The 12,400-nt window shown below is 40.4% G+C and overlaps 1 protein-coding gene across 3 annotated transcripts in view; it reads right to left on the bottom strand.

Annotated features, from left to right (window-relative positions):
- The window catches only part of SMG1 (SMG1 nonsense mediated mRNA decay associated PI3K related kinase), a 104,259-nt gene that overhangs the window by 36,726 nt on the left and 55,133 nt on the right, over positions 1 to 12,400 (bottom strand). For all 3 annotated transcript variants that reach the window (XM_021086549.2, XM_021086547.2, XM_021086548.2), the window contains 10 exons: positions 11,870 to 12,012; positions 11,533 to 11,734; positions 8,387 to 8,496; positions 7,368 to 7,515; positions 6,826 to 6,985; positions 6,139 to 6,259; positions 2,431 to 2,679; positions 1,821 to 2,105; positions 563 to 707; positions 306 to 444 (listed from right to left, as the gene is read on the bottom strand). In XM_021086549.2, coding sequence (XP_020942208.1) covers positions 306 to 444; positions 563 to 707; positions 1,821 to 2,105; positions 2,431 to 2,679; positions 6,139 to 6,259; positions 6,826 to 6,985; positions 7,368 to 7,515; positions 8,387 to 8,496; positions 11,533 to 11,734; positions 11,870 to 12,012 — 1,702 coding nt within the window. The remainder of the gene's footprint in view (positions 1 to 305; positions 445 to 562; positions 708 to 1,820; positions 2,106 to 2,430; positions 2,680 to 6,138; positions 6,260 to 6,825; positions 6,986 to 7,367; positions 7,516 to 8,386; positions 8,497 to 11,532; positions 11,735 to 11,869; positions 12,013 to 12,400) is intronic.

Here is a 12,400-nt window from a genome sequence, read left to right as displayed (position 1 = left end):
TTCCCGTCGTGGCTCAGCGGTTAATGAATCTGACTAGCATCCATGAGGATGCAGGTTTAATCCCTGGCCTTGCTCAGTGGGTTAAGGATCCAGCATTACCATGAGCTGTGCTGTAGGTCGCAGATGTAGCTCGGATCCTACATGGCAGTGGCTGTAGCATAGGCCAGCAGCTATAGCTCCAATTTGACCCCTAGCCTGGGAACCTCCATATGCCATGGGTGCAGCCCTAAAAAGACAAAAAAAAAAAAAAAAAAAAGAAGTGATCTTGACACTATTTTCCCCAAACTGTATTGTATTTTCCTTGCCTGAATTCCTGCTGGCCGACACACTGCCTGCCCAAGAATACCATATATTCTCTCTTTTTCTTCTTCAGTGATAGTGTCTGGGAGCAGATTCTGAACTTCAGATTTTTCTCTGGGCAACAGACGAACACCTTCTCCCTGACTATAAATATAAAACAAATCATCAGTGTTTCAGCTACCAAAACTGTGCCACATGAGCAAACATTTTATATCTCTATTTTGCAATGTATCAAATAAATTATATATTTCAACATACATACCTGGCATTGTCAACGACCTTTCTGCCCCATCTATAAGCCCAACTAGCCAATGCTGCCCAAGATTTGGCTACTTCAGGTGCCTGTACTGAAGATAGGTGATACAACTGTCCCAAAATGAAGTCAGGTTCTCCAACTCCGATATGTACTGCCATGAAGAAAAAATAACAATGTTATATTCATAAAATTTTGTCTTTTTTTTTTTTTTAGGGCCTTACCCATTCCAAATTTAGGATTTTACTATCTGCAAATAAGCATATGTAATTGTATAATAATATATAGTACATAATTTGATAAAACACACACTTGTATGATGCTTTTCTGAAAGGCTGATATGTTAAAATGAATCACTCAGCTTCCCAAGTAAGCTTAAATTATATTCTGTAAAACACATCACGTCTTTTATCACAAAGAACTTTACAAAGAGTTCAGGCGTCAGATGTGTTGTAGAATGTCTTGCATTCCGGATCTGACTGGCCATTTCCTCAGTTACATTCAGCTTAAACATCCTCGCCAAAGTAAACAGGTAATGGGTATACACATCTTACTTGATCAGAGATTCCTAAGTATCTTTATTCCCAATTTAGAAGCGGAGAAATCTCCTACAGTGCCACTTGTCAATGTGAAGATTTATAATGAACATAAGATATATCCTTTACAATGCATGGATTAGAATTTTACTTTGCAGGGCCAATATAAGTAATTAAAACTCAAGGCTTCACAACATGAATAAAATCTCATGTTCTGGCAGAGCATAGTTACCTCCCGATGTGTAATACCCAGACGTCGGTGCCCACCACAGCAGGTACTCAAACAATGGATGAATCGGCTACCTACCTGTTGAGTACCTTTCTGTTACCAACACCAATGTCAGGATGTGAAACTTGAACCTTTCTATGGTTTCTGTGCTCGACCAGTCAATAGAACCAGAGGCTACTATTCTGCACTGCTACTGACCCTCCTGGTGTGAGGTGGAGTTTCAGGTATTTTGAACAGGACCTCTCTACCAGCAACTACTTCTATAAGAGCACTGTGCACTGAGGAGGTGGGAGGTACAGCCTGGAAGGTGGAGTTCAGTGACTTCCATAGGGGCATTAGAGGCTAAAGACATGTGCTCTAGTAACTTCAGGCAATCTTATACACTCAGTTTCCACACAGACAGTTTTGTGGCAAATTACAGCCAGCATAACACTGTAAACCTTAAAATAGGGGGAAATGACTTCTAAAATTTACATTTTCAAGCTAACAAAAGAAATCCTACCTGTAGATTCGCTCTCGATTCGAGGATACTCTTCTTCCACTGTATTAACAGATGGGAGTTCAATTAGAGTGAGTATGTTTTTAGATAAAGTAGAAAGACCTGTGAAGTTTTGCTGCTGCTGAGCTCTGTAAACCTGTTTCAGCTGCCCTGATATTTCTTTCCATTCTGCCTGGATCCATTTGGCCAGTGTAAGAATGGACTTGGCAACAGCATGCTCAGCTTTGGCAGACTTGCAGAACGAAATGGCGCAAGAACTCAGCATCTCCATTGCGTGTGTTGACTGGCCTATAGAACAGCAAAACACCAGCCCCCATGAGCGTGGAAGCAGACAATGACATGCTTTCAGGATAAAGTAATACTGTCAATCCTGTGATAATCAATGATCTCTGGAAACATTTACTTTAATAAACATTAACAACATTTCCTCTTCTAAAAGCACCAAATTACAGATAAGTCAATTACACAAAACTTATTATTCAGGACTCAAATGTTCTGCAAGAGTTGGAAAAAAGCCCAACTTTTCTATGCCTGCCTTATATCATACACAGTAACATGCATACAAATGATTTTTATTATAATCGTGCATTAACTGTAATTCATTTTTACTAACCTGCTGTATATAGCAATTTGGTTTTTTCAATGTCAAGTTCAGGCCCCCACTTTTCATCCACTTGACCTTGAGTTGATAGCTTTTTAAAATGCTGGACTAAATCCTGCGCAGTCGTGGTCTTTGCCAGCTGAACCTCACTGCACTGTGCCAGCAGTCTTGTTGCAAGTGACACATTCCCCCGTTTTCTAGCAAATTTTGCTGCTGTTAGACCTAATTCCATGAGATGGCTTCTAATTGGAACTGTTTGTTCTGGAGAGAAGAAAAGGTATTAGTCCCTGATTGGTCTAATCCCAGACTGCAAGGAAATATGGCCACAAAAATTCTTCCCCAACTCTTTCCTTCCCCTCCACCTCCCTAAATAATGACTCATTTTTCATCATCTTTAAATTCCTAGCAACTAGCATTGTGCTTGGTATACAATAAACAATAAATGTTTGTTAAAATAAATGTATACTACAGAGCAGACAAGGGTAAAAATCGTTTACTACGAGCAGTGAACCGTTTAGTTTCTGAATCTCCTTAGTAAAGAGCCTAGGCTAAAGAGTGGGGATTAGGGTAAGGCCTGACCACCCCACCTTCGTAAGGACCCTCTGCCCTTCGGCCAGGCCACTCTCTCCTGGTTTACTCCTACCTTTCTGAAGACGCCTTCTCAGTCTCCTTCTTGTCCACTACCCATCCATTAAAACTGCTGTTCCTCGGGTTGGTCTAGGCTCTCTACTCACTCTGCATACTCTCCCTGGACAATATCATCTGCTCCTGTGGCTTCAGTTACCATACAAATGCTGACGGCTCTTGAATCTTTATCTCTAGCCCAGACCTGACATCTGCGCCCCATCTGCCTACTAGTCGCTTATGCTCAGGTTATTTCAAGGGCACTTTAACCTGAGTTACGTGGAATCTATTTTCCACCGCCCTCCAAACCTTTTTATTTCCTTCTTGTTTTCTCTCTCTCAAGTAAAAGCACACGATTAACCTGGCTACCTGAGCAGGTGCCTGGTAAGCCTTAGACTTTACTTTCAACCCTCATATCCTATCTGCCTTTTTGTTCCTATTGCTACTACCTTTAGCAGGGGCTTCAGCCTAACTAGTCCCTCTGCCCCAGTCTTAGCCTCTTCTAATTCACTCTCCAACCCGAAACTGAACTGATCTCACACAAAGGGAAATCTGAACACTTAACTTCCTCTTCAGGCCTTTCCACTGCCCCTCTGACAAAGCCCCTACTCCTGAATTTGGCACTGACACCCTACATTCTATTCTAATCTCAATCTCATCCAGCTTCGGCTTTTCTCATTCTTCCTTAAGCAAGATTTAAAAATTGAGTCATCTTTTATTATTATTGCTGGCCTTCACATGTATTTTCTCTAACTAAATTAGTCCGCCTCCATTGCTCTCTCTACCTCCTCTGAGCTTTCTTCCTTTCTGATACCTAGGATTAAATCAGTGTCCCCCCTTTTCTGTGTTATTTTAAGCACCATGCATGGGTACTTCCATTCAGCACATGATATTGCTGTTCCTTGATGACAATTTCCCTGCTATACTCCAGAATCCTTTTAGTCTTAGGAATGGAGAATACAGGCTTGTCTGGTTCACCATTACATCCCAACTTAGAGCGCAATACCTGGCACACTTGATAAACACTGGCTGAATAAAGAAAAGTGAGATGGAGTGAAGTTCTGTCTCCAAATGTAATTGTTAGGTTACTGGCTTTTTCTTTCCAACTTTAAAACTTATTCAATTAGGGAAGGATGAGAAAGGAGATGATATTGTAGTCCTATTAAATGCCATGCTCTGTGCTAGTGCTTTTATATACCTTGTTTTGTCTCCTGTAACCCTTATTTCATGAGTGGGGCAATACCCATCACTGAAAAGGAAAGTGACTTAGAAGTTCAACGATCTTCCGGAGTTCCCATCATGGTGCAGTGGAAACAAATCCGACTAAGAGCCAAGAGGTTGCGGGCTCAATCCCTGGCCTCGCTCAGTGGGCTAAGGACCCAGCATAGCTGTGAGCTGTGGTTCAGGTCACAGACACGGCTCGGATCCCACATTGCTGTGCCTGTGGCTTAGGCCGGCAGCTGTGGCTTGGATTTGACCCCTAGCCTGGGAACCTCCATATGGCCTGGGTGTGGCCCTAAAAAACCAACCCCGCCCCCCCAAAAAAAAACAAAGGAAAAAACCCAACAAGTTCAATGATGTTCCTAAGGTCCCTCAATTTGCAGATAATTAGGCTAATGATCCAAACCCAAGTCTATCTGGCACTAAGAGTCCAGGTAAGTCAGTTTCCAGTAATCACCCTGCAGGACAAGTTTGTATTGAAGCATTAGCTTCCTTGAAATTTAAAACTCAGATTTACTTAGTAACTGCAGCTACCACATTTTTAACTAAAATTTTACAGAATTCTGGCAACTTTTCCCTTTTACAGCAAAACTGAAATTGCTGACTTTTTTTTAACATGACATTTCTTTCTTTAAAATGACACATTTATACAGGGAGTTCCCACTGTAGCACAGTGGGTTAAAAAATTTGATTTCAGTGTCTCAGGCTGTGGAGGTGAGGGTTCAAGCCCCACTCTGGTGCAGTGGGTTAAAGGATCTGACATTGCTGCAGACCTGGCCCAGGAACTTCAAAAAATTTATACAAACACAGGAGTTCCCACTGTGGCGCGGTGGAAATGAATCCTAATAGTAACCATGAAGTTGAGGGTTCGATCCTTGGCCCCACTCAGTGGGTTAAATATCCGGCGTTACCGTGAAGCTGTGGTATACGTCACAGACATGGCTCAGATCCCACGCTGCAGTGGCTGTGGTGTAGGCTGGCAGCTGTAGCTCTGATTCGACCCCTAAGCCTGGGAACTTTCATATGCTGAGGGTGCGGCCCTAAAAAGAAAAAAAGAAAAAAAATTATACAAACACTAATTCTCTTAACTACTCATTTGAAGTATTTAAAATATTCACATTGTATTATCTGACAAAGAATTTGAATCCAGAATGTATAAACAAGTCCTATGACTTCATTAAAAACAGTAAAGAGTTGAAGACCTACAAAACAAGATATATAATGGCCACCATCACTCCAGTGACTAGAATTAAAGACTCACTAGAGCAAGTATGTAGATGTCAGAAGGAATGTAAAATGTACAACCACTTCAGGACAAACTGTGGAATAGTTTTAAAAGTTAATCATATGACCCAACAATTCCAATCCTAAGCATTGAAAGGAAAATGTTATGTCCACCCAAAGACTTGTGTGTGAATTTCAGAGCAGCTTGATACATAACAGCCCAAATTGAAAACGACTCAAATATACATCAAAGGATCAACAGATAAACGAATTGGTATATTCATACAATGGATACTACTCAACTATAGGAAGGATGGCACTACTGACACATGCAACACAGGGAACCTTAAAAAATAAAATGCTGAGCAAAAGATGCCAGACACAGAGCACACTGTATCATTTATGAAAAACGTCTGTAGAGACAAGTCAAATCTATAATGATGGGAAGCAGATGGACAGCTGCCCAAGACAGGGCAGATAGGAGAAACGACTGGGAAGAGGTGTAAGGAAACCTTCTGGAGTGAGATAAATGTTCTATATCTTGATTATATTGGTGGCTACACAGGTGAAGAAATGTCAAAACTCATGAGCCATACACTTAAAATGTATAATTACGTCTCAATAAAGTTATCTGAAAATAAACCTAGTTACCTTTTATTTTCTCCAACAACTGACTCTGGTACATGGTGTATCTTAATGCCTGCATCCATGGCCTGACATCATGCTGTTTACATGAACGCAAAGCTTCACTGAAGAGTGGGATAAGACAGTCCTGCCGGAGAAAAACCAAAACTACTTAATGTGAACAGGTTCCTTACATGTTTGTACACTGAGTTCACGTACATCCCCATAGGTCAGGTACTTCAGATTTCTTCCAGGTCTATCTATTAAACTTTCCCCTTCCTTCACTGTATCTTTTAACTACAAGAGCAAAAGACACTCTGAAGAGAAAACCTTTGTTTTGCCAAAAGAAAAAAAAATTTTTTTTCAGAATATTAAGTTCAATTTATCAATATACTTATCAATAAAGTAGGTGCAACTTAGTATATATTTACATAACCAACCCCTCTTCCAAAAAAAAGGATGAAAGGGAGGAAAGGAGGAAGAAAGTAAGGAAGAGAGGGAGGTAAGGGAAAAAAACTAAGCAACCAGCCAGACTTGAGATTATGCACCTTAGACTCCATCCTCCTTACATACTTCTCCAACGAAAATGGCATTTTAGATTTCTGGATTTACGGGCTTGTCCAACAATTGCAATTTTGAAACTTGAAATCTAGCCTTTGCTCTACACTAATACCTATTACTGTTCAGAAGACTATCCTGGTAAAAAATACACACCTCTGTTGAAAGTCTGTTGGAAACTGTGTTCTCCAAAGCAGAAGAGCAATACAGCTGCAAGGTACTTAGAACTGGCAGAGACTGTGAAACTGTTAAAGTAGAAAGTCTCAGTGGCCCGATAGCTATGCGGGAGGTTTGCTTCAAGTACTTCACCACGTTTCTGAAACAAAATATTAACTGCTAATTAATAAATAAGATTTTTCCATTTGTAACCACTGAAGGGATAAAAGCAGTATGCTAAGATGCTACCTTACTGGCATCCAGAGCAGGGGAAGGAAAAGGAGCTGCCTGCTCTTAAGTAAAATGACATCAGCAAGTCAAGACATATGCTTTTAGGGCTATTAAAAAATGTAATCTTACTTAGTTGCAACCCCTGGATATTAGCAAGTGGCATACGCATATATGACTTCTACAACTACACTGAAGCTGTCATGTCTGGCAGTGCAGCAATCTGGTGACTGCCTCATCCCCACCAAACTACATACATTTATCATATGGTACATACACATAATGCATATTTACCTCCTCGGGATGAAACTTACTCAGTTATAGACTGCCACTTCTGATCCTGTTCTATATGGTTTAAAGCAGTTGCCAAACAAACAGAACTTCTCAGCAATTGAACTTCGATGGATTTCTGAAGTTCTCTTGGATCTGGACTTAACATATTAGGAAGTAGTTTTTTCATATCTACAAAAATTAAAAAGATTCCACTAAGTTAATCTGTTTTTAATGTACAAGAGTGACAATATTAAATACCAAGCACCAATCAGTACCTTCTTTCCTGTTTTAAGTTCATATTTAAATTCAGGCAGTTTTCACAGTAAGTTCAGGCACTATGATCAAACATTTCTGATTTTTTTTTTGTTACATTAAAATACTTCACATAAAATACCTGAGACCCCTCCCCAAATGAGTTGATTTTTCCAAGACTCAAAAATCAATAAATAAACCTACTATTTAAAGGGGCAAATCTTACTCAATTCAGCAAATCAATATTGACACCCAAAATATTCACAATATTAACCTCAGTATTACATTTTACAAAATGTTCCAGTTGTGATAAAGAACTTAAATCATGAACCACATCAAGATGTCAAGCAAGTTAAATACCTGGTTTATCACTATGACAAGTTTAACACTACTTGTACTTTTCCAAAGAAAATGGCTAGATAGATCTCTAGGTATTACAATAGCCATTTTCAGTTTGCTTCAATTTTTTTTTCTTTTTGGCCACCCCAACAGCAAATGAAGTTTCTGAACGAGGGATCAGATCCGAGCTGAAGCTGTGCAACACTGGGAATCAAACCCGAGGCAGCACGCCAGCGCTCCAGAGATGCCACCAATCCCGTTGCACCACAGCGGGAACCCCACGTTTGCTTCATTTTTATTAAACTGTTAAAAATCAAATGTGAAGAGAACAGCCCTAATTTTTTGCTTCACCCTCTGCCTCGAATAACATACAAAAATGTCCAGATTTTTCAGTAAATACGCTAAAGCCAAACATTTAAAACAATCTATCCATTAAAATACTTAATTTTAAAATCATTATCTCAAATACCTATTTTTTCTTTTGATCCTCCAGCAAGTAGATTGATATTTTCTCCTGGTAACAATTCCAATTGCTCAGTACATTCAACAAATTCTCCAGATTCAAAACTGCTTAGTGATCTGTAATTAAAATATTGGCTAGCTTGTATTACACTCTATCCAGCCTGTAGAGCCATTCAGAAGAAAAACAAAAAACAAAAACCAGAACAAATTCTAGAAAAAAAAAGTAGTTATCCAGCATTCCTTTGATAAAGTTCCTTCCACATAGTCCAGCATTTTATTTTTATTTTGAAGATGTGACTCTCTTAATGAGCACTGAAACTGGAGTGGCAACCTGCAAAGGCACAGCTACAGTTTAGCGTACTCAGCCCTCCATGTGTTCCTCCTCTTTTTGCAGCCTATCTTTGGGGCCTGACCAAAACACTAACAGGAGAGCTCTGAGTTCTCCCCAAGCTACCACTGCATTCCCCGCACGGCCGTATTCCTCACGGGGAGCATGAGCCCCAGCAGGTCTCCTATCCTGTTAACTCGATCTGATAGCACCTCCTGCCTTCTGTCACTGCTGGCCTCTCTCCTTCTCTTCCTTTCCACTGCTTCAAGGAACCTGTTTCTCTTCTTTCACAGAATTCCTTTCCTTCTCCTCATTTTAGCTGAAAATGGTACAGCTCTGAAACTCTTTCCTCTAGTCTATATATGACCCCAATGCCAAGACGAGGGCCTCAGCCACTCAGCTGCCCACTGCTACTTTTCAATCTCTCACTCCGTCCCTATTCCTCTTCCAGCTGCTCTCCAACCAACAAGACAACTTACAGTTTCTCAATCTCCCTCTTTTCCATTAGTCTCTCATCCTCTCCTGTCCCTCTCATTCTATCACCTCCCTTAACAACTCAGCCTGAATACAGCACTGGAAATGTATTATCACTGGACTATACCTGCTTCTTTCTACCTTAATAAGCCCCAAGTCTGGACCAATACAACCACCAGCTTCTCAGTGAGCCATAATCACTGGGCACTAATGAACTGGTGCTTTCTGGTGACCAACACACTTATCATTTCTGCCACCACAGGATCTGCATCTTCTCCAATGACAGGTCTGCTGTGTCACCACTAAGCCCTCCCATGCCCTTGTACTTTCAGCTACCAACTGACTTCTCAGAAAGAAAGAGAGACTTTCACTTCCTCTACTCTTACCCCCAAATCCACCAAGCACTCCCCAAACTGTCTGTACCCAGCTTTAGTGACTTCTCTTGTGGCACAAGAAAGGTGAGGTTCAGTTAATCTTTCAATCAATGTTCTTTATCCTGCTTCTTCAACCTCTGCTTTCTAATAGCTCCTTCCACTTGGCTTAAAAGAACAGCGACTCTCTCCACTATTTACAACAAATGCACTTTATTCTGTTCCAGTCACAGCCTTTTCTCCTTGACTTCATTGCCCCATTAACCTAACTAAAGCGTTTCGTTTTCATATTTCTCCACCACTCCAGAATATTCAACTAGGCTGCTTCTCCCGATCTCTCTACAAAGCTCTCTTGCTTGCAGTCTGTGAAGCGCCCATAAGGCTGATGATTCCCGTCAGTTCTACATGGCCGACATTTCCCTCCTCAGGGCCCTTTCGTTTTCGTCAGTGGTTTCCTCTCCCGTTCCTTAACACAGATGCTAAAAGGACTCTGACTCTCTTTTTCACCCACTCTTCTCCAGAGCGCTATCAGTGGTGGGGTGGCTTACACAGGCTCTGGAGTACAGAGAGTAAAAGGGAAAGATGGCCTCCAATTATCGCCTATATAGTAATGATTCCCCATGCATCTCTCTAGCTTAGAGTTTTCTCCTTAGTTTCCAATCCAATTCGTAACTGCTCACTACAACAACTTCCTCTGCATGTTTCCTGCACCTGAAACACAGCTCACTATGCTCTGTGTGTTCCCACTTCAACGAAGAGCATCTGTTCTCCTCCCTCTACCTTCGTCCTGCAGAGCAATGGTCTACATGCTTCCACCCTGGCCCTTGAGCTCTGGCCTCTTGACAACACAGCAGACTGAGCCAGTTAAGTCACACCATGACATCCTCTTATGTTCAAATCTCACCAAAGATATTCTTGGTCTTTTTCAAAGTCTTTTTCACAGTTCTACCTACTTCTCTACCCTTATCTCCTCTCATTTACTCTGCTCCAACTACAGTAGCCTCCTGAGTATTTCCAGAACACTCCAAGCCCATCTTTTTTTATTTTTAAAGTGAGAGTTGTAATGTTTATTTCAAGTTCTCTTTTTATCTTTTTTGCCACACCTGTGGCAATATGGAAGTTCCTGGGCCAGGTACTGAACCTGTGCCACAGCAGTGACCCAAACAACAGTGGTGAAAGCACAGAAGCCTTAACCCACGAGGCAACCGGAGAACTCCTAAGCCCATCATTCTTGTATCAGGTCTATCTGTGCTCAAACGACATGCTGATGGCATTCCCTAACCTAGTCTGTATGTCTCCTCCTCATTAGCAGGTCAGCTCCTCAAGAGTCGGAATTGGTGTCTGTCGTACACAGTGCTGCACCCCCCTGGCTGGCACTTAGTACATTACATGCTCAATGGAGAAATGACCCACTAACTCATTTACTCACTAGAAGCAGAGTGATGGCAAGGACAGCTAATGACCCTTATCATCCCAGCCAAGTGTCTGGGACACAGCATGTACTCAGACTTTCAATTAAGAGATTAATAAATGCACAGAGGAATAAAGAGAAGAAAAAAACAAGAAAGTGGGTTTAATTTACAAATGTCCTAAACTCTGTCCTCTTTAGAACAAATTTGTTTTTGATATATTAACACCTAATTTAGAAACATAGCCATCAAATGTTATCCTTTCTGAAAGAGTGACAAATTCTCTTTATATTCATTGTGATTTCAGAACAGGCTCTGAGAATCAGTACCAAGTGACTGTTGCAATACACAAATCTGTTTCCCATGGCACAAATACCATCTTCACCTCTAATGCTGGTGTCTCCTTGTAGTTATCTTCAGAATGGCAGTAATATTAGAACTACAACCATCTAGCCATAGTAAATATGGGCAACGTTAATATTTTTCTGCCACAAAGGAAGACTTTAAAGTTACTGAAAAATTTTTAAATGGCATTAAGTATCACAGTTCATAAATGAAAAGAAATCCTTACTTTATGTAGTTGAAATCAGCTTTTAGATTGAGAGAAGTACTGCTGGTACTCTTTTTCAAGTCATGGATAGCATTCTGCCATTCCTGTACAGCAGTCCAATCGGCAATTGCAATGTAGCACTCACATGCTTTATTTCCCAAATAATTTATAACCTCAGGAGAAGAGTCAGTTGGTTTGGACAGCACAGTTTTTCTGGATTCACCTGATTTTATAAAATAAAAAAAGATCCAAAGCAGTTATAAACATTTCAAAGAGTACAGATAGCTAAAAATATACAGTAAGACCATTAGCACAAACTATTCGACCACAACTTTTTACTTAAACCCTGAATGCTCACCGTTCAAAGAATGTTTGGGGCTGGCACTGTTACGCCCAGTATTAGCCAATGTGAGAACAGACTTGTCAAAGCTGGAGATGCAGCAATCCACACCTGTCATGGCACACAGGTGCTCCTGGTACTCCACGGAGGCCTTTTCAAACCTTCAACACAAGTCCAAACAGTCTCATTGTAAAATTATCCACATATTTCATTTCTCCCAAAGATGGAAAGAATAAGTTATTCTATAAATTGAGCTAAGACAATGACTAGGCGGCATGGGATTGAGGGGGAATAATGAGATCTCTTCCTCATAAAAAATGAAAATAAATTCAAAGATGGTTAAATATATAAGAAAATAGACATAACAGAAAATATCAGTATCTGATCTAATGTGTACAAAATCTAAGAAGAAGAATTAATAATACAAGAAAAGAATACATAAAGTAACAGATCTAATGACATAATTTAATATTTCTGGGCATCAAAAAATAAACCCACCATAAATATTTAAAACAAGCTACAAATCAAGAAATTAGATAGCATCGATAA

This window comes from Sus scrofa, chromosome 3 (genome assembly GCF_054392235.1).
Source record: "Sus scrofa isolate SSC_HxYL_T2T_F1_AM1 chromosome 3, Sscrofa_HxYL_maternal_Yorkshire_Landrace_v2.0, whole genome shotgun sequence".
NCBI classification, from domain to species: Eukaryota; Metazoa; Chordata; class Mammalia; order Artiodactyla; family Suidae; genus Sus; species Sus scrofa.
The sequence above is the reverse complement of the archived record's forward strand: the minus strand, read 5'-3'. Positions and strand labels throughout refer to the sequence as shown.